Source organism: Pan paniscus, chromosome 7 (genome assembly GCF_029289425.2).
Source record: "Pan paniscus chromosome 7, NHGRI_mPanPan1-v2.0_pri, whole genome shotgun sequence".
Taxonomy (NCBI): Eukaryota; Metazoa; Chordata; class Mammalia; order Primates; family Hominidae; genus Pan; species Pan paniscus.
The window spans coordinates 137,707,321-137,733,028 of record NC_073256.2 but is presented as its reverse complement, the minus strand read 5'-3'; the positions used below and the strand labels follow the sequence as shown (position 1 = coordinate 137,733,028).

Sequence of the window (25,708 nt, the reverse complement as noted above, 5' to 3'; positions counted from 1 at the left end):
ACCATCTGATCTTCAGCAGAGCTGACAAAAACAAGCAATGGAGAAAGGATTCCCTATTCAATAATGGTACTGGGATAACTGGCTAGCCATATGCAGAAGATTGAAACTAGACCCCTTCCTTACACCATATACAAAGACTAACTCAAGATGGACTAAAGACTTAAATGTAAAATCCACAACTATAAAAACCCTGGAAGACAACCTAGGCAATACCATTCAGGACATAGGCACGAGCAAAGATTTCATGACAAAGAAGACATCAAAAGCAATCACAACAAAAGCAAAAATTTACAAATGGGCTCTAATTATACTAAGGTGCTTCTGCACAGCAAAAGTAACTATCAACAGAGTAAACAGACAACCTACAGAATGGAAGAAAATTTTTGCAAACTATGCATCTGACAAAGGTCTAACATCCAGCCTCTATTAGGAACTTACACAAATTTACAAGAAAAAAACCCAAATGACCCCATTAAAAAGAGAGCAAAGGACATAAACAGACACTTTTCAAAAGAAGGACATAAACAGACACTTTTCAAAAGAAGACATACAAGTGGCCAAAAAGCATATGAAAAAAAGCTCAGTATCACTGATCATGAGAGAAATGAAAATCAAAACCACAATGAAATACCATCTCACAGCAGTCAGAATGCCTATTATTAAAACATAAAGAAATAACTGATGCTGGCAAGGTTACAGAGAAAAGGGAACACTTATACACTGTTGGTGGGAGTGTAAATTAGTTCAACCATTGTGAAAAGCAGTGTGGTGATTCCTCAAAGAGCTACAAACAGAACAACCATTCAACCCAGCAATCCTATTACTGCGTATATACCCAAAGGAATATAAACCCTTCTATCATAAAGACATATACACATGAATGTTCACTGTAGCACTATTCACAATAGCAAACACATGGAATCAACCTAAATGCCCATCAGTGACAGATTGGATAAAGAAAATGTGGTACATATACATCATGGAATACCATGCAGCTATAAAAAAGATCAAGATCATGTCTTTTGTGGGAACATGGATGGAGAGGAGGCCATTATCCTTAGGAAACTAACACAGAAACAGAAAACCAAATACCACATGATTTCACTTATAAGTGGGAGCTAAATGATGAGAACTCATGGACACAAGGAAGGGAACAACAGACACTGGGGCCTACCTGAGGGTGGAGGATGGAAGGAGAGAAAGGAGCAGAAAAATAGCTATTGAGTACTAGACTTGGTACTTGGGTGATGAAATAATCTGTACAACAAATCCTCGTGACATGAGTTCACCTATCTATGTAACAAACCTTCGCATGTACCCCTGAACCTAAAGTAAAAGTTTAAAAAAAGAGAGAAAGTGGACAAAGCAGATGTATGCAAATCTTACAGGTACAAGTAAAGGTCCCGGTTTGAAATATTCACACCGAAAATTAACCACAGTAGCTTTAAGGGAAGATTTTGAGTATAGACCAGTATGAGACATCGTATGACACAGTGGTGAGAAGCATCATCTCTAGGAGTCATGGAGACTTGGATTTGAAGCCCAGCCCAGCTCCTCCAAGCTGTGTTCTTTAATCAAGTTACTTAACATCTCTGTGTCTCACTGTATTCCTACAAGTAAGTGAGTAATAGCCATTACAGTAGACAACACATATTAGACACACAAGTGATAGCTATTAATATTATTAAAGAACATTTAAGGCTGAAGTCAGCAAGACTTACTGGTGGGCCCGCTGGTCCCAGAGCCACTTCATTGGTTTCAGAACAGGAGCAGGAATGGGGAAGGTCTGGGCAAGACTCATCATCTCTCTGAAAAGAAACAAAAAAAGCACAACCATTAGCATGCCAGTTTATACAAATGGCTTTACTGGCTCAAAGAAAACAGTTTGATTTAAGATATTTTTAGACTTTCAAGTGCACATTAGAAAGGCAGAGAATATTCACTCCTGATTGCAAAATCTTTTCTGTAAAGAAAAATGAATGGGTATCTCCTAGTCACTGATAATCACTATTATCAATGGGTGTTGCTAAAACCAGCTTGGGAATCCAGGTGAGGAAAGACAATCAGAAGTGAGTGCAACAAAAAAAAATCTTGATTGCTATTTAATTCTGTTGGTTGGAGTGATAGTACTCTGTGAACTAAAGGTCTTGAAAACTTTTTTATGCTACAATAATTTTTCTGTTTCAAAGGATAAAGGAAAATTTGGAGCACTCAATCAAACCAACTATATCTGTACTAAAACAAACAAAGAAAAACAAAATAAAATCAATGTTTAAACTCTTCATCAATTCCCTATGACAATTTCCACAACTGCTCACATTCTGTGGTTGAAAGTAAGAAAAACATCACAGTGTAGATCTGAGGCTCTGGAATAGGAGAACATTTTTCTTCTCTCTTAGGGAATATTGTTGTCATGTGACATTACAAAATAGATTATTAATGGAAGGCTGAATATATCTGAATGAGTTACTGGAATGCAGAGGAAGACAGAGCACCTGCTAACAGCTATTGAACAATTTGTAAATATCCCATTTAGAGCAGCAGCCAAAATGAGCTCAGCACTGGGATAAGATACTATAGAACTTCATGGAGTTCATCAGTCCCTTTGGATAGAGAAAAACCTAGTTATTATTTAAGACTTTGGGGGAAAATAAAATTAGAGCCAAATAGAGCACAGATGACAGTTAAATTGCCAAATTGAAAATAATCTGAGTCTCTACAATATTCACAACAGAAACCCAAGAAACGTTAAGCAAATGGACTGTTACATGGTGTATATACTTTTCTCTAAATGTTGGACAACAGTAAAAGATTTCAGTTCAAACCCCCTATGAACACATCTGGCCTGAAATCTGGCTAGCTAGAGTGAAACATAAACTTAAGTATTCTGAAAGATCCCAAAATAAGGCTAAACAGGCCACCTGTAGCCAGAGACTCAGTGATAGTTTTGCCAGTGCTGCTGACTGTTACTGCACCGTGTCTTTTTACTATGGAATTTACGCCTCTTAAATGAGACAAGTAAAAAGAAAAGGAATGAGAAGGGTCCTTCCTAGAAAAAGTGGTGATCACATCTTTGCTTGATACAACAGACGATTCTGAGTGTTTCTCCTGCCAATTTCCCATCTACCTTCCCTTTAGCATAACATCAAGGTGTCTCTAATTTAATTTCTTCCAGAGTTTACTAGAAACTTATTTTGGTGAAGAAATAACAAGTTGCTTCCTTCTCAGACTGCCATGAATTTGGTGCTTGCAATAGATGTGGTGAGGTGTTAAGTCTTATTTATATGGTTTGGCTTTTTGATACGGTAAGTCTTACTGATACAGTTTGGCTGTGTCCCCACCCAAATCTCATCTTGATATAATTCCCATAATCCTCACGTGTCACAGGTAGGACCCAGTGGAGTAACTTTTTCAACTCAGTAACTTTTTCTTCAGTGCATAATGTAAGCCAGGTATGAATCACAGGGGCGGTTACCTCCATGCTGTTCTTGTGATAGTGAGCACATTCTCATGAGATCTGATGGATTTATAAGGGGCTTTCCCCCACCTTCACTCTGCACTTCTCCTTGCTGCCACCTTGTGAAGAAGGAAGTGTTTGCTTCCCCTTCCACCATGTTTGTAAGTTTCCTGAGGCCTCCACAGCCGTACAAAACTGTGAGTCAACTAAACCTTCCTTTATAAATTACCCAGTCTGGGGTATGTCTTTATTAGCAGCATGAGAACAGACTAATACGGTTATAAGGTCAAATCTCACAGACTTCATGAAGGGTTCCCCATGCTCTGGAGAATCCCAGCTTTAATTATTAAGACATGACTACTGCCCAACCATGACAGGGTTGTCCGTGCCAGCTTACTTGTCCTAGGATCCTAAGATATGAATCTGGTTTTTTGTATATATATATATATGGGTATACACACATCCGATCAGTAAGAAATTATGCTTATATAGGAATAAAATATAAATATCATTTTTTCTTCCAATTTATGTGTATTATATTTTATATGGGCTACTGAGTTGTTAGGACATAAATATTTATACCATCACTTGGTATAAATAACTTTTAAATGTTTAGTTTTCTAGTAGCATCACATATAGGTTATGTAGATTATGACTACAGTTCTAAAATTGTACACCAAGATGCCTGGGAGCACTATATTGAACTCACAGGGGTCCTGTGAATGTTTTAAAAATTTAAGAGAAGTACAGCAATATTCAGCACCCACTGGACTTCGTGTGAATGACAGGCTCAAGGTAGTCTGCAGTTTCAACATTAGATTTTGCAACACTTTTTTTGGATGATGCCCTAATTTACAAATATAGCTGCTATGATGAAAGGAAAGTACTATGAAAAAAGCAATGTAGAAAAAGAAGTGAGGATGGCAGTGGCCAATGTGATCCCAAGATATGAGAAACGCTGCAGGGCTCAGGTAAGCACACACATCCCAACAATAAGCAATTTTGGTCATTTAAGAATAAAATATAAATATCACTTTTTTCTTTCAATGTATGTGCATTGTTATTTTATATGGCTACTGAGTTGTTAGGACATAAATATTTAGTAAGATGTTTGGACCTATTATTTCATAAATGGAACTGCAAGGTGTTTCTTTTGGCTTAGGGGTGCAAGAAAAAACTTGAGACACTAAGGGCTTCATGAGCCATGGAATCTGGGAACATCTGGACTATGTGTAAATGGCACCCTCTGAGTTGGGCAGTTCACGCTGTATGTGATCCTAGGTCATACAGGAGAAATCTTGTTAATTTCAGACATGCCTCTTTATTAATCTCTTTCTAATTTTATCATCTCAACGAGTTGCCTATGATATGAATGTTGAGAAATAGCTTCTCATTTCCAGAAAATTAAATACAATTAAAAAAATCAATAGAAATGAAGGAAGAATTCTTACCAGGCCTGGAAGTTCACAGCATTTGTCTGTATTGGCCCATGATGTGGAGCAAACAATATCAAACATCTGTAACTGGAACTATGATTTAAAAAGAAAATTGTCATTCAATAAAATATATATAAATAAATTATCTTTATAATGATTTTATGTTATGTATTATATAACAGAATACCAATACATTAATAATACATTACAGTAAGTAAATTAAAAAGTAACTCCAACAATGTCAAACTAATTTTTTTCCTCAAACACATAGTGATCTAAGATTTTGTCTACAATTATTCATCCACCATCTAAACCTTCTTATTTATCAAAACTTCCCCTCTCGTTTCTACCTAAAGAGTAAGCTTAGCTCCTCTGTTAAACTCTTCCTTACAAAGCCCAGCACAGCTGCTCCCGAATGACTCTGTAGTCACACAACACTCCATATGCCTCCTCTATAGCACACCTCCCACTACACAATTATTTACATTACCAAACTCATCTTTAGGTCACCTATCATAATATGTGGCATATAAAAAGCACTCAGGAAGGCTTCTTGAATTAATTATCACTTCATTCCTTTGTACATACACTCAGTAACTTTCTCTTCAGTGCATAATATAAGCCAGATACTATGTAGACTTTTAGGATACAAACATTTTTTAAAAAATCATAGTCCTGACCTAGAAGAACTTACAGGGAGTGAGAGGGGAGCACATAAATACGGTACACAATGTGGCAAATGTCATGACAGCTTCACATTCAGTATTGTGAGAATGTAAGCTATGTGTATTCTTATTTAAGCCATTGATCATGCCACAAATATTTAGACAGGCTTGCTCCACTCATGTATGTTGGTGATAAGTCAATGTACATGTTGAAATATACAGAAACATAATTATAACATCATTAAGGGCTAACACTAGCTTAATGACCCAATCATTTTTACTATATTTCTTCCTACATTATTTTCAAATATTAAGAGTGTGCTCTATTACTGATCTGGGAGAAGGATGAAATTGTTTTCATTTTAAATCTGTAATCTTGCTTTCAGCAAGTGGTGTTTTCAGCAAAGACTGGAAACTCTTGGTGCCTTCCTTATTTTCTCCCAAATAGTACTATCCATCCTTCGCCAAACATCTTCTAGAAAAATGATAATGCCCAAGTAGATAGCACTATTGAAACATGTTATTAAAAATGCATGCACTATCACAAAATAACTTGTTCTGACAGTAAGCAGAATGAAATCGGGCTTTCTGTCATTATACTCAAGTAATTATGCCTTATTGCAAACATTCATTCCAACTGATCAATAAACCCCTGAATTTTGAAAGCAAATCCATAAGTCAAAGCATCTTATTTTCATGATCCCATATACACCTATTGAGCTGTTTGCAGAAATATGTGCATGGCTCACTGCTTTTTTTTTCCAGGTGGTTTAAGGTTCCCCTCCACCATCCAAGAGTATGATAACTGAGACTGTCCAGGGCAAACAAACAAAAAAAAATTATGTCCAATAAAAAATTAAGTTTTTATTAGGTTGGTGCAAAAGTAATGTCAAAAACTGCAATTACTTTTGCACCACCTAATAAAATTAAAACATTTGGAAAAATACATTATAGCTTATTTTTATAAACAATTACAACAACACTAACAACAAATATTTCAAAGATCATAGGGATTCTGAGAGTATGGAGCTAGACTGCCTGGGTGTCATCTCCAACTCTTCCACTGACAGACTGAGTTACTTTGAACAAATTATTTAATGTCTTGGAGTCTTAGTTTTCTCATCTGTAAAGTGAGCATAATAATAGTACCTATTCATGTGGTTGTGAGGATTAAATGAGTTAGTATACAGGAAATATTTAGAACAGTACCTGGAACACAGTTGCTATAAATAATAAATATTAGCTTTCTCATAATTGATTTGTTTAAGGAGAAGGTGTACATACAATACAAAGGCTAAAAAAGTAGAATCAAAATGACAGTGACAGTATTGAGGACAGAAATATAATAGTAGTTTGTTTCCACAGTAATAATATCTATGAAATGTTTTGATTCAGAAAAATCTTAGTAAATAACAACAACAATAGCAACAAACATTTGCAGAAATGAATGCCAGGCACTATCCTAAGCACTTTGCATATATCTTTACATCTTCAGATTGCCGCTATGGGGTATGATCATAGCAAAGTCCATTCTGTGGAATAGAACCGGGGAAGAAAAAGTTTAAATAATGTAACCACATGTTGAAGGCTTAGTTCTGTTTGAGATTTAAATGGCATGCCCCATTTTCTTGTGGTTTATTTTCCAGTAAACTGATCTTTGATCTAACGTTTAAAATGCAGATAGCCCAATGAAATCTTACAATGCCATTTTGTCTTGGGACATTTATTAAATAGGTCCCATTATGACAGCATTGGATAGATTCAGCTAAGTCTACAAATCATTTATCCATTAAGAAATTTTCCATTTCTGAGTAGAGCCCTCAGAGCAAAAACATTTTCATGAATGGAAAGACTTACTTAAAGCAAAGGCCTTTCACAAGCCCCAGTATACATCAGGATTTCTTGAAGTTTTTCAAATAAACATCTACCACCTAACCACCTATAACAGTCTAATGTCTACATTTACAAACCTTTCACTGGACTTCTGCCTTATGAAATTATTGGGACTCTTAGGAGCTCAATTTATTTATTCCAGGGGTTGAATGCTTACTAAGTGCTGAATGAAGCCAATATTATAATTTCAGGAATGTTACGTGGGCTGACTTTTCTTTTGCAAGTTAGATGATGTCAGCAGCTTTTTCTTTGAGTACAACAAATTTATTCATAATTGTTTGCACTTGTAATAGTTTAGATTCCTCAGCCTTTATTTAGGGACTTTTTTTTTCCAAGGCACATTTCAGGGGGTTGATTAAAAGAGAAAAAAAGCCTTTGGCTTTTATTCCAAAAGCAATGACATACATATTTGTGCAAATTATACAGGAGACAGTACAAAGTGGTATGTCAAAAGATCTCATATTAGAGTACCTTAAAATGCAAGATAGTATGGCTCAAAATAAATAATACTTTAGAGAACTAATGCAAGAAGCAGCCCTTTTTTACTTTTGTAACATTTTTGTAACTCACTGAAAATTATAAAAGATACATCTTTGCAAAAAAAAAAAAAAAAAAAGAGGAAGAGACACAAAACCTCCCACTTTCACTTTTCATAATCTCTTTCAAGGGAATACTTAGCCAATTACAAATGCTCATTTTTCATTGTTAGACATTTTTGTCTGGTATAGCACAAAAGGCAAGTCACTTGGGGTCAAATGTTAGCAGGAAAATAAGATTAAAATATTTTTTAGCAGTTGAGTCATTTTGATCTGTGAATGGGAATTAAAATGTACCTCTGGCTCCATTTTCCACTCAGTGCCAAATTTTATTTTCTGATTTTTTTTTCTAACATGTTTTAACTAAATTTATAATTTGAAGTAAAGCTGTACCCAAATTTATATAAATATCTAGAGAGCTTTACACTGCACGAGAATACTGGTGAAAGAGTACAGAGGAACTAAACCATTTTCTGTTTGTAATTTGATGTCTAACCTTTATTGACGCCATCACAAAACTAAGATTGTGCATTTACCACTTGTCAACTATTGAACTGATTGTTTTTAACTTGTTTTCAATCAATTTATTGAATTTAAGGGAAACCACGAAGGCACTGATTAAATTAGAAAATAAAATTCATAGCTATTGTACTTGTTGGTATTAATTAGAATTTTAAGGTATAGACACACTTGGGGGGTAGTTTTGATTACTTTGCTCTCAAGGTTGTAATTCAAATAATGGTAAATCTTTGAACCTGTCAATGAACAGATAGGACATATAGTCTCTAGTACAAACCAAACTTCCTTCTCTGCCTTTATTCTATAATTATCAGAGTCTGTCCTAATGGAAGAAGCACTGGAATGAAAGGCAGATGATCTTATAGAAGTTGGATACAGTCTCTTATTTCACTACTCTCACTTTTTGAAAGGGGACCTGACCCTAGCTTCTTAAAGTCTCAGTTTCTCTATCTACAGAGTAGGGAAGATGCAAGTACCTCTTTCAAGGATTATTACAGGATTAAATGAAATAATCCCAGGAAAATACACACTGCCTAGCTCCTAGCAGAGATGTAATAACTATTAGCTATCGTTATAATTTTAAAAGCTTAAAATAGATAATTCACATGAAAATATACTATATTTTTTAGCAATTTAACAACACTTATTTTCAAACAAGTGTTTGTAGAATCATCAACTAGTCTACTATTGATTTATATATAAAAGCTGTAACTCAGTGGCTAAAATGATAGGCAACTCCATAGCATAACTCATATGTCTCTGTTATTTGAACAGCAGGGAGCTAAATATATGCCAGTTGGATAATTACCTAAGTATTAGATTTGCAAAGGTAGAAGAAAGGCACTAAGAAATATGATCGTATGCCAGAAGCTCAAAACTTTTCTAGAATCATTTCATTAGGTACCAGAAAATGCAGGAGAAACTTTTTAGGAGAAAAAAGTTTGGAAAGGAGAAGCACAGTTGTTAAGTTTCATTCCACATGTATTTAGACAGCTAAGTTAAGCCTGCTTGTTAGGTTAGCCCCAGTAGAGACTGTTACTGCCTATACAATCTTGCATTGCTGAACACCAGTTGATTTTATTAAGAACGTAATTTCTATCGAGTAGTTACTGTATCCTTAAATGCATTAATCTATCTTCCACTCAATTATGGTTTAAAAAGAATACATTTTCTTTAAAGACTAAATGTTTAGACTTCCACCATCTGGCATTTATTGAATAATTGTTGGATTTGGCAGGGAATGGAGACCTATAGGTTACTAATCTCTCTTATATAATAATTACTCCTCCTAGAATAATCCAGAATTTGCACAACATACATTCCCTTTTGCTGGATATTAGAGTACAAATGTATATCAAGGTTAGATTGGCAGTCTGTGATTTCTAAATTTAAAATTGAAAACTGAGACTTCTCTTACCTTGTACTGAAATGATTAAGTAATATCCCTCAAAAAGCAAGTCTGAGTTTCCAATCACATTCTTGAGATCTAACTTAATACATTCATTTCAACATAATCAAATTCTTCAGTAAGTGGGCAGACTGAAAATCTAGTTAGTAATCCTTTGTAGACTTCTAGATTCAACAAATGCTATGACTTTTTTCCTACTAGCCTTACAAAGAACTCTTTAATTATTGACTTCTATAATTCTCCTTTGTCTACTACTAGTTGGAAATAACCACAGAGAGTGCTCTGTTTAATTCCATTTCTCTCATGGCCAAAAGTAAAGATTGATCACCAGCAGGCCTGAAACCTGAGGCATTTTTACTTTCAGAAAGAAATTAGTTGATATTTAGTTGGTCATATCTTTGGAGCATAATTATTACATACAGTATACATTAAAATACAGTTGTAAAACTATCATTGTGAAATATATTATAATTATAAAATAATTAGGAGAGGGTACAATATATATTATGGGACTATTGTCAACATCACACATGGAATATACGCAAAACAAAATTTTAAGAAAAGATATAATACAATTTGAACAGACAACATTCTATTTAATTTCTATCAAATGTTTCTTGAGAACTTACTCTGTTCATCAGTATTGAGTAGACACTGTGATGTAGGGTGGTTTTAAACAAAGACAATGACACGGTTTCTATTTTGAGGCATTTATAATCTGGTTAGAGGAGTGAAATGTAGATATATGAAAGAGAAACAAAATAGTATGTGACTATCAATAATCAAGTGCTAGAAGTCTAGAAAAGGTGGGATAGAGGATGGAGAATGTGTTATTGACTTTCTTCAATAATAATAGTTGCTCTTCAGTGAACGCCTACTAACTTTCAGGAATTTTATATTCGTTATTTCTAAAATTAAGAAAATATTAATAATAGTATTATGTGATCTGGGCCCAGAATCTCATATACCTAGAATGGTTTCCCTTTCTTTGTGTTTTTTTTTGTTTTTTTTTTTTTTTTTTTTTTTGAGATGGAGTCTTTCTCTGTCACCCAGGCTAAAGTGCAGTGGCGCGATCTTGGTTCACTGCAACATCCGCCTCCCGGGGTCAAGCAATTCTCCTGCCTCAGCCTCCCGAGTAGGTGGGCTACAGGTGCGTGCTACCACATCCAGCTAATTTTCTGTATTTTTAGTAGAGACGGAGTTTCACCATGTTAGACAGGACGGTCTTGATCTCCTGACCTCGTGATCCACCCACCTCGGCCTCCCAAAGTGCTGAAATTACAGGCGTGAGGCACCGCACCCGGCCTGGATTCTCTTTCTTAAATTAGAGTCTATTCATTCATCATCCAAGTATCCATCTATATATCCATTTATCCATACAAGATATCCTTAGTTTGATAATTCTGTGTTTTTATAAATTCCTTCATGTACTATCATAGGAGTATCCTCCATTAAGCAGAAGATGGTGTGTTTTTTAATTATCATGAAATGCCACACATTAGGAGGAGACAAGTTTTTGAAATCATGTAAACATTCCCAAAAGTCTCTTACTGTAACTGAGAACGAGAGCCTTCCATAGCTTTTATATTCTCTTTCTAAACATCTAATCCATAATTCTCCAAAGCAAAGTAGAAACAAAGCAACTTTTAAAGATAATTCAACTGTAAGTGTTAAACTACTTAGCATCATCTACCTATCAAGGTCTGAAAGCATCAATGTCCCCCTATACATAAGGGGACACATTGCTACCATTCACTTCTATTGTTACCACAAAAATAAATGCCGCAAAATAGCAAAGTGCCCCAAAGTAAATCACTCTCCCACTCGGACTATTTCCTGTGTACTAAGTGAATGGTAGTGGAATTAGAACCATGTGTCTGTTTTATTTATTTGACATAGCATAGGATTTCATTTTTACAAGGTGATCTTCAGCTTTAAAAGTCTTTGAGAACTACCAGCTCTTGTATAACTGGCTAATTCTACAGATCTATGAAAGTGGGAGACAATAGTAATTCATAATTATCTTGATTGTTCTATTACATAAGAGAAGTGTAGATTAGAACAGTTGGGATTGTTTACAAGAATAAAATGCCTCACTATAGAATGACTCAAATTAAAGAATGCTGCTAATTAGCTGTGAATACACAATATTAACACAAAAAACTGTGTGCACTATTCTTTTTTTGTGGGTAATGAGTGATGGCAATGTGATTTCTTTGCCAACTGGAAGTCTCTCAGATTTAAATTCCATGTTGTAAGGTAAAAAATATATTATCTTAGAATGGTATGTTACTCAATAATCACAATAATTAAAGGGTAAACTTTACATTAGTGATAGCAAAACCTAGTTTTAAAATGCCCAAATCTAACCCAAATAAGAGGCTTATGTCAATTTCCTGTGTATAATAGTCACTAATTTTGTGTGGATTTGTATTTGCTTATATAAATGAGGTTCATTTGCAGTTGTAATTCTTTTCTAAAAACCATTTATGCCCCAAACCACGTGATGAATATTTTACTATTTAAATTTTAAAATGCATTTAGAAAATAAACTAGCCTAATTCCTAATGCATATTCCATATAATACAGTGGAAGCATACTACCACAAGGTTTGAATGTACATGTCTTAATTCATTTAAAGAGGCCATTATTTATTTATCCATCCATCTATCCATCCATCCATCCATCCATCCATCCATTCATTCATCCATCCATTTTTCCATTCATCTTTTTGTTAAACCTTTCCCCTGGAAAATAGCTAATGTACTTTAAAATAATTTCTCTCCCTTAACAATAACACAGCTTCACGGGTTTATTCACTTACCGGTGCAGAGTTTCCACCTGGTCCTCTTGATCGAACCATTTTCCCTAGCACTTCTACACCATCTGACGTGATATTAGCTGATGCATTCGTTGCCTTCTCACCCACTTGCTTGCAGTCAATAACCACTTTGACCAAAGTCTCACTGACAACAATGTGTAGCTAGGTAAAAGTAAGATGTTTTAGGAGGTAAGAAACAGAAGGAAATATCAACCAAATTTGTATAATTGTATGATTCATCATTACAAAGTATGAAAGAGAAGAGAAAGAATTCTGTCACCATGTATTTTGCCAAAAGAGAAAATTTCTACTTTTATCATCTCCATGATTTTCCCACATTCAAGTACCATCTCTATTTTTATCTATTTAACACTTCTTTCTAAAATGGCTTTGAAAGGATTCACTTTTTAAAGTCCGGCCTAACTCGAGAGCAATCGCATCTTTGAAATCACAGGACTGCTGTACTAGCCATGCCTTTTCTGAATGCACATTAAAATTAACACAAAAATATTAAAATTAAAAATTTTTGTTGATATATCACCAACAATCATCCAAAGCACCACGAGTGGTTGGCAAACCACACTTCAAAAATATTTATTTAATTTAGGATGAGGAAAGGGGATCTAGAATCTGAGGGGGAAGAAGGAATGCTTTCTGGTGAACCCAGGTTCAAATAAAATAAAGCTGTTTAGCTTAGTGTATGGTACATTTTTCTCAAACTAGAATCTCAAGAATCTGGAGGTCTGTGATATTTTCAGGAGTTGACACATTCTTTGTAAGGACTCGTAAAATCTGTCTTATTTAGGTGATAGTCAAAGTTAGGTATATTCTAGATGAACTGGATAACTACTCTATGTCCAAGTTCTGCCATAAAATTTCAGTGCTTATATATGCATTGTAACTTACAATGGCATTAGCCTCACGAGTACTACAGTACTTGTTTTTGGCAGACTGATGAGCTAAAAGAGTCAAATTAATAGGTAATGATTTCACCCTAAGTAAAAGCCAAAAGAAGTTACAAATCTGTTTAAGATAAGGTATTACGGTAGTTCAAAGAAAAACCATGTTGGTCAATACAATCAAGGTTATGGGGTGAAATTAATAGGCAAATAACGGTTTTGCCCTAAGTAAAAGCCAAAAGAAGTTACAAATCTGTTTAAGGTAAGGTATCATGGTAGTTCAAAGAAAAACAATCTTGGGCAATACAATCAAAGTTATGGGAGTTATAGTAGCTAGCAGTGTATTCACATTGTAAGTACAGGTTGAATGTCAATGAAATAATGTCCTCTTTCACATTAAGATAGTGTTACTTTTAATTTTACTGGTTTTGTTCAACTTCATTTTTGTTTCATTGTTGCATACGAGCTGAAAGCACATGGACTTATACCAATTGTTATTTCATGTTTTATTTGAGTTAGATCATGATACAAATAATGTAAGTCAACAGTGGGACTCTTGAGAATCCTTTTCCTTCAAAAAGGAATTAACTATTGCCCAAGTATGGAAACATTGATGGAATAAACCCCACCACATTCCTTGCTTCTTATTAACATCTCTGTTGCAATCATTTACTAGAGTATAATTCAACTCTTACGTGTTTTTGAGCCTTAGAACACTTTCCATTATTATAGATTATAGAAATTTTCATACTGGGTGCTAGAAAACTTAGCTTCTAGTACCCCTGCCTTAAGAATTGTTAACTTGCTCTCTCCTCTCTCCTCTCTCCTCTCCCCTCTTTCCACGGTCTCCCTCTGATGCCGAGCCGAAGCTGGACGGTACTGCTGCCATCTCAGCTCACTGCAACCTCCCTGCCTGATTCTCCTGCCTCAGCCTGCCGAGTGCCTGCGATTGCAGGCGCGCGCCGCCACGCCTGACTGGTTTTCGTATTTTTTTGGTGGAGACGGGGTTTCGATGTGTCGGCCGGGTTGGTCTCCAGCTCCTAACCGTGAGTGATCTGCCAGCCTCGGCCTCCCGAGGTGCCGGGATTGCAGACGGAGTCTCGTTAACTCAGTGCTCAATGGCGCCCAGGCTGGAGTGCAGTGGCGTGAACTCGGCTCGCTGCAACCACCTCCCAGCCGCCTGCCTTGGCCTCCCTAAGTGCCGAGATTGCAGCCTCTGCCTGGCAGCCACCCCGTCTGGGAAGTGAGGAGCGTCTCCGCCTGACCGCCCATCGTCTGGGATGTGGGGAGCCCCTCTGCCTGGCTGCCCAGTCTGGAAAGTGAGGAGCGTCTCTGCCCGGCCGCCATCCCATCTAGGAAGTGAGGAGCGCCTCTTCCCGGCCGCCATCACATCTGGGAAGTGAGGAGCGTCTCTGCCTGGCCGCCCATCGTCTGAGATGTGGGGAGCACCTCTGCCCTGCCGCCCCGTCCGGGATGTGAGGAGCGTCTCTGCCCGGCCGCCCCGTCTGAGAAGTGAGGAGCCCCTCTGCCTGGCAACCGCCCCGTCTGAGAAGGGAGGAGCCCCTCCGCCCGGCAGCCACCCCGTCTGAGAAGTGAGGAGCGTCCTCCCTCCTCGTCCGGGAGGGAGGTGGGGGGGTCAGCCCCCCGCCCGGCCAGCCGCCCTGTCCAGGAGGTGAGGGGCGCCTCTGCCCGGCCGCCCCTACCGGGAAGTGAGGAGCCCCTCTGCCCGGCCAGCCGCCCCGTCCGGGAGGGAGGTGGGGGGGTCAGCCCCCCACCTGGCCAGCCGCCCCGTCCGGGAGGTGAGGGGTGCCTCTGCCCGGCCGCCCCTACTGGGAAGTGAGGAGCCCCTCTGCCCGGCCAGCCGCCCCGTCCGGGAGGGAGGTGGGGGGGTCAGCCCCCCGCCCGGCCAGCCGCCCCATCCGGGAGGGAGGTGGGGGGGTCAGTCCCCCGCCCGGCCAGCCGCCCCATCTGGGAGGGAGGTGGGGGGATCAGCCCCCCGCCCGGCCAGCCGCCCCGTCCGGGAGGGAGGTGGGGGGATCAGCCCCCCGCCCGGCCAGCCGCCCTGTCCGGGAGGTGGGGGGCGCCTCTGCCCAGCCGCCCCTACTGGGAAGTGAGGAGCCCCTCCCGGGAAGTGAGGAGCCCCTCTGCCCGGCCAGCCGCCCCGTCCGGGAGGGAAGTTGGGGGGTCAGCCCCCCGCCGGGCCAGCCGCCCCATCGGGGAAGTGAGGGGCGCCTCTGCCCGGCCGCCCCTACTGGGAAGTGAGGAGCCCCTCTGCCCGGCCAGCCGCCCTGTCTGGGAGGGAGGTGGGGGGTCAGCCCCCCGCCCGGCCAGCCACCCCGTCCGGGAGGGAGGTGGGGGGGGTCAGCCCCCCGCCCCCGCCCGGCCAGCCGCCCCGTCCGGGAGGTGAGGGGCGCTTCTGCCCGGCCGCCCCTACTGGGAAGTGAGGAGCTCCTCTGCCCGGCCACCACCCCATCTGGGAGGTGTACTCAACAGCTCATTGAGAACGGGCCATGAAGACAATGGCGGTTTTGTGGAATAGAAAGGGGGGAAAGGTGGGGGAAAGATTGAGAAATCGGATGGTTGCCGTGTCTGTGTAGAAAGAGGTAGACATGGGAGACTTTTCATTTTGTTCTGTACTAAGAAAAATTCTTCTGCCTTGGGATCCTGTTGATCTGTGACCTTACCCCCAACCCTGTGCTCTCTGAAACATGTGCTGTATCCACTCAGGGTTGAATGGATTAAGGGCGGTGCAAGATGTGCTTTGTTAAACAGATGCTTGAAGGCAGCATGTTCGTTAAGAGTCATCACCACTCCCTAATCTCAAGTACCCAGGGACACAAACACTGCGGAAGGCCGCAGGGTCCTCTGCCTAGGAAAACCAGAGAACTTTGTTTATTTGTTTATCTGCTGACTTTCCCTCCACTATTGTCCTGTGACCCTGCCAAATCCCCCTCGGCGAGAAACACCCAAGAATGATCAATAAAAATAAAAAAATAAAATAAATAAAATAAATAAAAAAAAAGAATTGTTAACTTGTGGGGAGTTATTCACATGCTTAATTTTTTTTTTTTTTTTTTTTTTTTTTGCTTCACAAAAGGAGATATTGAAAATTTTTCAAAGATATTTTGCTTCTTTGGTTGCACTTAAGTGCCCATTTATATAATTAAAACTTTTTGAAAGAGACCTTGGGCCCACACTTCATAGCCAAAGTGTAAAAAATAAAACTAACTGAAAATCAATGAGAAATTAAGGTAAAGTATTTATTCATTTATAAGTCTATGAACAAATAGAATTCGACTTCTACAAATTGAATTTGCATTGAGATATTCTATTAATAGGTCCATTATAAAGTATTTTGTCACATGAGAAGCCTTTTTTGAATTTTTTTCCTTGTTTGGCTTTTTGGCTTTATTAACACTTAAAGTAGAGGGAAGTCTTCCTTCATATAACTTTTAAAAATTTGAAGGTTTATAAATTTTAAATCGATTTTTAATGAACCTCACTTCTTGAGTTCTTCTGGTAAGGAAATAAAGCTTAACCTTCACCTAAGACTTACAAAGGATTCTTTGGAATGAGAATTACAAGTTCATGCCTAAACCATGGGCTAAAATGACAATGTTTCTTTTAACACTCATGAAATCTCAAATGCTTTTCATCTCCCAATTTTATTTTTTACTATTTTGCAATACACTCTCCATAACCAAGAAAATAAACATGCCAAGAGGAATTTGGTGAGTAAACAATGTTAAGTCCTAAGAGCTGCTAATGGGACCACTTTGAGCCATGGAACTAATAAATCTCCACTGTATCTCATGTGCTTTTCAGATACCTTTTCTTCTGGTAGTACAGTCCAATTAAACAGGAAAAAAAGCAAGATTTTTTTTTTTTTTTAGCAACTGTTCTTATGCAATTATGTGGTATGCAATTACGATATTCAAAACCACAGAAAGTAGCAAAGTTGCATAAATTAGATTGATTTGACCGCATTCTGGGCCATGAGACAGGAGCCAAGAAAATTGCTATGCAGCATCCCTTCTCTCACTTTAAAAGGGCAGTAAGGGCCTGGTTAGGAAGCAAAGCATTTTTCTACACCACCTAGTAAACGTTCTGCTCATCCTGCAGTGTAGGTGCTGCACTGCTTAACACTACAGATCAGTGGGATTATTCAAATACAAAGGAAGCAGTAGATGTTGGTAGATGTCCACCCCAATGATCACCACAGGTAAGTGTTTCTGAGAAGCAAATGTTAAGGAACATAGTTATATACCACAAGTGCTGAGTTATTAAAATAATGACAAGTGGCCAGGCGCGGTGGCTCACACCTGTAATCCCAGCACTTTGGGATGCCGAGGCAGGTGGATCACGAGGTCAGGAGATCGAGACCATCCTGGCTAATATGGTGAAATCCCGGCCCCACTAAAAATACAAAAAATTAGCCAGGCATGGTGGCAGATGCCTGTAATCCCAGCTCCTCGGGAGGCTGAGGCAGGAGAATGGCGTGAACCCGGGAGGCAGAGCTTGCAGTGAGCCGAGATCGCACCACTGCACTCCAGCCTGGGCAACAGAGCAAGACTCCATCTCAAAATAAATAAATAAATTAATTAATTAATTAATTAAATAATGACAAGTAAACTTAGGTTTTATAAAATTTTTCTGCAGGGTAACTTATGATGACAGTGATGGATTGCACTTGTATATATGTAAAAGTATTGGTGCAATCAGTTATCCCTATCTGCACATTTTAAGATGATTCAGCTGATTGTGCTTTCTTCTGCACTCATAGATAGCTAGTTGTACCAGCTAGACCAGCAATCTTTTCTACATCGCACCTAATGTAGCAAATGAGCAACTGTCCACTTGGTAATGCCATATCCTTAACTACATTTTTCCTCAAAGAGGAAAGTGGCCCCCTTATTTTCGGGAGTGCCTGCCAAAAAAAAAAAAATGCACATTTCAGGGTCCTCTCTCAGAACTACCAAATCAGAATCTGTTAACAAGCACAGGTATTGTTAACAAGCACAAAGGAAATTCTCACTCCAGCTGAAATTTGAGATCCAAAGCCCTATGGAATTGTTTTTAAATGGCTTTGTTCAATAGCAAATAGAATAAAGAATATATGCATACAAAGCATTACTAACCTTGTGAAAGCTTCCATAAAAAATTTTCCTAATTTCAGGTCCTTCGAAAGTAACAGTTTGAAAATCCCCACTCTGGTCATAGTTGAAATATGTTAGAGTTTTCCCACCATCTATTGAAAGAAAAATAAAAATATTTTAGAAATAATTAAAGTAGGTGAATTTTGTTTTCTAAAATTCAACTCAAAACAAAACAATGCATCGATTGTTTTGAACCTGTATTTAGAATGATGTGATGAGTAAGGAAGTGATCTACAGTCCCCAGGTTGCCGCAGACTTTTAGTTGGTTACATGAACTGATTAAGCCACTTGGTGATGACAGTGAGGCAAAGACTCCTACACATACTCTTACCTCTGTACTTCCTTGCCCAGACTCTCATTCCCATCACTCTCCTGGGAGAAACTGTCCAAAGCTGGAAGTAGAGGCAGACACAGCTGCTTTAAGTTTATCAAATCTTAAAGAATAGAAACCAGGCCCTTTGTCTTTTTTTTTTTTTTTTTTTTTTTTTTTTGAGATGGAGTCTCGCTCTGTCACCCAGGCTGGAGTGCAGTGGCATGATCTTGGCTCACTGCAAGCTCCACCTCCTGGGTTCACACCATTCTCCTGCCTCAGACTCCCAAGTAGCTGGGACTACAGGCGCCCGCCACCACGCCCAGCTAATTTTTTGTATTTTTAGTAGAGACGGCTTGGTCTCGATCTCCTGACCTCATGTTCAGGATGGTCTCGATCTCCTGACCTCATGATCTGCCCACCTCAGCATCCCAAAGTGCTGGGATTACAGGCGTAAGCCACCGTGCCTGGCCGGCCCTTTGTCTTTTTAACCCACTGCAGCAACCAACTTTCCTAGGATGTGCAAATTACACCACCCAAGATATTTCATTTATTATGAACAAACAAGCAAAAATTTTTCTAATCTTAAATTATTCCTATTACAAGGAATATTTTATTATTTAAAAGATACTATGAATTAGAAAGAGAAAAGATTCTCACTCCAGCTGAAATTTGAGATCCAAAGCCCTAAGGAATTTTTTTTAAATGCCTTTGTTCAATAGCAAATAGAATAAAGAATATATGCATACAAAGCATTACTAACCTTTGTGAGAGAATAATTCATATTATTCATTTATCTAATCTTTTTTTCTTTCTAATTCATTCCTATGCTACAAATTAATACCTCTGTTTTCAAAAGGAGCAAGCTAGTCTTAATCATTTTAAGAAAATTCTTCATTTTCAAGTCCCAGGTATATATGAAGTTAGTAACGTATACCCTTTCAATCTACAGCTTTTCCTTAGTTTTAATATCAATGCAAAATGCTTCCACAATATCATATTTAGTTGTTGATTAGTTTCCATGTACTGAAAAATCCTTTTACAAATACTAGTCGGAAATAAGCTTAATACTTTCCTTATCCGAATGTGTGACTTAGCACCTAGTAATAGCCTCCAAATTTTGGTTCCTAGGTTCACTGGAATCCTAAACTAAAACTAGATATAGAAAAGTCAGTGATATTAACCAAAAAGTTGATCTGCTTAAGTGATCATCATGTACAACATCCAAGAGCATGAGGTTGATGGTACAACATCCAAGAGCATGAGGTTGATGGTACAACATCCAAGAGCACAAGGTTAAGAAGCTTCCTTCATTGGTTCTTCCTCACGTTTCCAACCTCCAAACATTGGCATTTCCCAGCCTCCAGACCTATTCTCTGCTCTTTCTAGACTCATTTTCTAGATGATCCCACCCAGTCTCATGGCTTGTATAGCAAAGACACACAACTTTCAAATGTACATCTCCATCCCAGAATTCTTTCTAAATATGCTGCTGTCAATCTGACATCCATTCTGGGATATCAAATATGCATCTTACTTTTATCATGTCTATGTCCAAAAAATGAACTGTGGTCCCACCCCTCCCATTGACCCTCCAAGGGCCTTGCTCTGTCTGTAGTTTTCCCTCTCCCAGTAAAAATTGTTTTTCTCTCTTCTCCTTCCTCACTACTGCATCCCAGGCTTAGTGTTGGCACAAAATAGGAATTCAAGAAATATTTGTTGAAAGAATAAGAGAATAAATGGATAAATCAACTGCTATATAATTCATTGTTTAGTATTTACACATCACATAAGATTAGTGAGTTACTCTGTAATATACACAAACAGGCAAAATGGCATGCCACATACATTACTCATACATGTATATGCAAATGTGATCTCAATAAATATACTTACTGTCTAAAATAACCCCAACCAATGGGTCAGAATTTTTATTTAAAATCTCCCAAAGAGCAAATGGCTCCTGTGGAGTGTCAGGAAGAATCCGGAATAGAAAACTGATTGTGTAGTCGGAGGGCAATCCTTCTGGGTGCAAGTACCTGAACATAGAAAGAAAACCATGTTTCATTGTATCCTTCCTCAAAAAAGTTACTCCTTTGATTATAAAGCAAATACATTTTCATTACACAAGATTTGGAAAAACAGAAAAGACCACCATTAACACCAACTAGATCACTGTTGATCTAATTTAGTAAAGAATGTGTGCATTTGACCAATTTATATCATTTTGTCCCTTTCTTAGCACCATTTAATAGTCATTTTCCATTTCCTTAAATATTTTTAAGAGCATGATATTTCATGGCTGTACAGTCTTCTCTTGTTTGGCTATTTTATCACTTACCTAATCAGTCACTTCTCACTGAACATTTTAGTAGTGTCAAAGGTTTTCATGTAATAAGCAATGTTGATCTATTATCCTTTTGTAAAACATAACTTATGACATTATCACTTTCTACTACATATTGTAGTCAATTGCATTCCCATCTGTGTTGCACCATCCAGATCCACCTTCCAAAATTAAGGGTACATTACCCCTGGTCCTGGGAGTGTTGTCTGCAGACAGGTTTCAGACACCAATCCCCTTTCAGAAATTGTCTTGGCTGAAAAAGGATGCCTCTCCCAAGGTCATGCCACCTTACTAGGAAACCTCTTTTCAATGACTGGTCATTGAGGAAGTATAAGGACCTGAACCCCTGAACCCAATGGGAGACAGATCTGAGGGGCCATACCATTTTCAGAACTCTTCTGGGTGGGTGGAGGCTTTTACTGAGATTCTTCACAGCTTGACTTCTCCCTCTTGGCTTGTCCTGTGTCCTGCTGTTCCCTTCCATGAGGGAACACCCTCATCAACTTCCCACATGCTAATCTCTCCCGGAAAATCTGCTTCCTGAAGAGCCCAACCTAAAATATCATCTTGTCTCTCTTTCTAACAACTAATGTTACTTTTACTCATTTACTTTTTAAATCTTCCTCCAAGCAAAAAAATACAACCCTTTACATATAGTAGGAACCCCATAATAGTTATTAATTGAATAAATAAATGTGCAAGTTTAGCATGCGTTTGAAAATGAAAGTTTGGTTTGCATAGATAAAAATAAATATTCATTTATTTATATATTCATTAATTCATTTGTCCATTCAATAAGTATTTTTTGAGTGCCAACTATATGCCAGACATTGTAACAGACATTTAAGATACATCAGCAAATAAACTGACAAAGGTCCTGTGATGGTAAATTTTAGGTTTCAACTTGACCGGATTAAGGAATATCTAGAAACCTGGTAAAGCATTATTTTGGAGTATATCAGTGAGGGTGTCTCCAGAGGAGATTAGCGTGCGAGTCTGAGTGAGCTAGGTGGGGCAGATCTGCCTTCAATGTGGACAGACACCATCTAATTTGCTGGGGATCCAGAGATAGAAACAAGAATAAGGCAAATGTGTCTATAAAGTAGCTAAGTAATGCAATTTTTATATAAACCTGATTACTACTCTTCAACTTTCTAGAGTTGCTGTTGTGACTGTCTCAAAGATAAAAGCCATTTGAACCATATACCACTATCATGAAATGGTTCAGGGTCTGAGCACTGGAGCTTGATAGCTAGATATAAATTCCAACATTGCCATTTATCTATGTGAGCTCACTCAAGTCATTTAGCTTCTTTGTGTTTCTGATTCATTATCTGTAAAATTTAGATAATAATGGAATCTACGTTCATAGAGGTGTCTGGAGGTTTGAGTGAGTTAGTGTACATAAGCATTTAGAAAGATGGCTGGGAGTAGTGCTATGTAAGTATCAACTTTTTTTTTTTTTTAAAGACAGGGTCTTGCTCTTTCACCAAGATTGAGGTGCAGTGGCGTGATCATGGCACACTGCAGCTTCAACCTCCTGAGCTCAAGCAATCCTCCCACCTCAGTCTCCAGAGTAGCTGGGACTACAGGTGCACACTACAATGCCCAGCTAATTTTTTTATTTTTATGTTTTTGTAGAGACTCTTATTTTGTTGCCCAGGCTGCTCTCAAACTTTTGGCCTCAAGTGATCCCCCCACCTTGGCCTCCCAAAGTGTTACGATTACAGGAATGAGCCACAGCATCCAGCAATCATTTTTATATGTTGTCTCAGATCAGCAGATGTTAAAGTTCAACCCACATTATGTGTGAGTCTGGTGTTTTTAAACAAAGAAATGTAAATATCTTCTACTCTAAATGTCGTGGAAAATCCTACCTGGGACTATTACACCATATTTCAAGTTGACATCATTTTCACAGTGAGATATAATAAACATATGATTGACTTTAAAATCTTTCAACAGAAACATACCTGGTTGGCTGGGAAACCAGGGCATCTTTATGGAGTTGGTAACATGGAAACACATTGAAGGTACCAGGCTCCATAGAAACCCCTTCCACTGATGAAAAATCTTTTTCAACCAAACCAAACATTTCCATCATCTTAAATCCTAAAAAAAAAAAAAAAAAGTAGAAAAAGAATAAACATAAGGAATATGGCACTTTAGAATTTTAAATTTTAATATTTTTCTATTAAGGATTTAAAAACAAAAACAGAAACCCCATCCCCAATTGAGAGGCCTGTAATATATTTTGTGTTTGAAAAGATTGTGATAATGCATACCTGCAAGATCAATGCCATCCTTGTGTACCATTGGACAGGCTGGAAAACCAAACAAACAAAATAAAACTCTAATTCGGATATTTCACAAACATACTCTTTCCCTGTCCTGAGAACAGGAAACTAATACAATCTTTCCAGAAGTTGATTGTGGAGAGAATACAAATCAAATGTGACTATGGTTTTCTGTGGTTTCATGAAGATTAAAATGTGCTAAGGTCCCTTATTACAACTAAAGGACCACAGCTTCCTTCTCTCCTGGGTTCATTAAAATCAGTGGTTATCACCTGAGAGCATGTATTGGGGCACCTCTCCCTTGAAATATGTTGCCCAGATGAGAATTCTTAATACATTTTACATCTTAATACATTCTTAATACATTGAAAATTATTTACTACATCTGTTTAAGCACAGTTGCTTTTAAACATAGACTGTCATCTGATTAGGGAAGGTTTTTATCATTCTAAACTCTAAACAGAGGAGGGGAGGTTTATTTCCATATGCTCAAAGCCATAAAACTTAATGTCTATATAACAAGCAGTACTGGAAGTCAATATTCTTTTCTCAGATCTAGATGGGACTCATTATTTAACCAGTGTCAAATATTTCAGCTGTTAAGCAACATGAGTAAGTACAAATTCCAAAGAACTAACTTGCTGATGCGGTTTCGCAGACAAAAGTAATTAACTCATCTTCGATTTTCTTAAAGGCGTCAAAGTCATCCACAAAGAAGACATGGCGTGCGCTGGGCTTACTGCCAATGCTAACCAACTCCGAGTAATCTGCATCGGCCACACCAATTGCAAAAATGCTATAGCCTGTGGCAGACAGAGAACAGATTTCCGATTACTTTAAATTGTACAAAACACAAATAATGTAATATAAGACACATCCAACTGTTTAAAATATGTTTATTTAGGAAGGCCCATGGGGGTGGATAATTCATTCTTTACAGTTCATCAGAGTTCTGCATGTATATATTTCATTATGTGATAACGATTCCATCATCCCCTAAAGAGATTTTCCATTTTAAAGAAACCCAAGAAGACCAAGGCCCCAAATTGTGCCTGAGACGAAGTAGTTTGCATTTGAGTAATATCTCTATGGTTGCACATTTTTAAAAGTTACTTTTAACATTTATGGTATGAAATATACTTGAAACAGAGACACTGAGCTTATCTCAGGTTTTTTTTTTTTTTTTCAGAAGTAGAAGCTGAGACATTAATAGGCCTAGCAACCTAAGGTGGGCCACCATTCAATGCTTGGCAAGTAAATAGAACTACTATTTGCCATAACTTATGTAATTTAATCTTCACAGCAGTCCTGTGAGAATCTCTATTTTACAGATTAAGAGGCTGAGGAATTTCTGTAATAAGGTTCCTTCCCTGGTCCATATATATATATATTCAATCAATATTTCTTCTTTTTTACAAAATTTTACTTTAAATTCTGGGATACACATGCTGAAGATGCAGGTTTTTTACATAGGTATACGTGTGCCATGGTGGTTTACTGTACCTATCAACCTGTCATCTAGGTTTTAAGCCCTGCATGCATTAGGTATTTGTCTTAATGCTCTCCCTCCCTTGCCCCCCACCCCCGACAGGCCCCCGTGTGTGATGTTCCCCTCCCTGTGTCCATGTGTTCTCATTGTTCAGCTCCCACTTATGAGTGAGAACATGTGGTGTTTAGTTTTCTGTTCCTGTGTTAGTTTGCTGAGGATGATGGTTTCCAGCTTCATCCATTTCCCTGCAAAGGACATGAACTCATTCTTTTTTATGGCTGCATAGTATTCCATGGCTTATATGTGTCACATTTTCTTTATCCAGTCTATCATTGATGGGCATTTGGGTATGATTAAGAGGCTGAGGAGTTTCTGTAATAAGATTCTTTCCCTGGTCCTTTTCTTACAGTACTTAATTGCTAGAGTTCCATATAAAGGGCATCCTGTATGTAACAAAAGTGTTAGAGAAAATAAC

At 38.2% G+C, this 25,708-nt stretch overlaps 1 protein-coding gene across 5 annotated transcripts in view; it reads right to left on the bottom strand.

Annotated features, from left to right (window-relative positions):
* Window positions 1-25,708, bottom strand: part of COL14A1 (collagen type XIV alpha 1 chain) — a 245,676-nt gene that overhangs the window by 66,126 nt on the left and 153,842 nt on the right. For all 5 annotated transcript variants that reach the window (XM_057303085.2, XM_063606883.1, XM_034966539.4 and 2 more), the window contains 8 exons: window positions 24,383-24,547; window positions 23,733-23,771; window positions 23,421-23,559; window positions 20,997-21,139; window positions 18,773-18,882; window positions 12,739-12,897; window positions 4,909-4,986; window positions 1,722-1,808 (listed from right to left, as the gene is read on the bottom strand). In XM_057303085.2, the coding sequence (XP_057159068.2) occupies window positions 1,722-1,808; window positions 4,909-4,986; window positions 12,739-12,897; window positions 18,773-18,882; window positions 20,997-21,139; window positions 23,421-23,559; window positions 23,733-23,771; window positions 24,383-24,547 (920 nt within the window). The remainder of the gene's footprint in view (window positions 1-1,721; window positions 1,809-4,908; window positions 4,987-12,738; window positions 12,898-18,772; window positions 18,883-20,996; window positions 21,140-23,420; window positions 23,560-23,732; window positions 23,772-24,382; window positions 24,548-25,708) is intronic.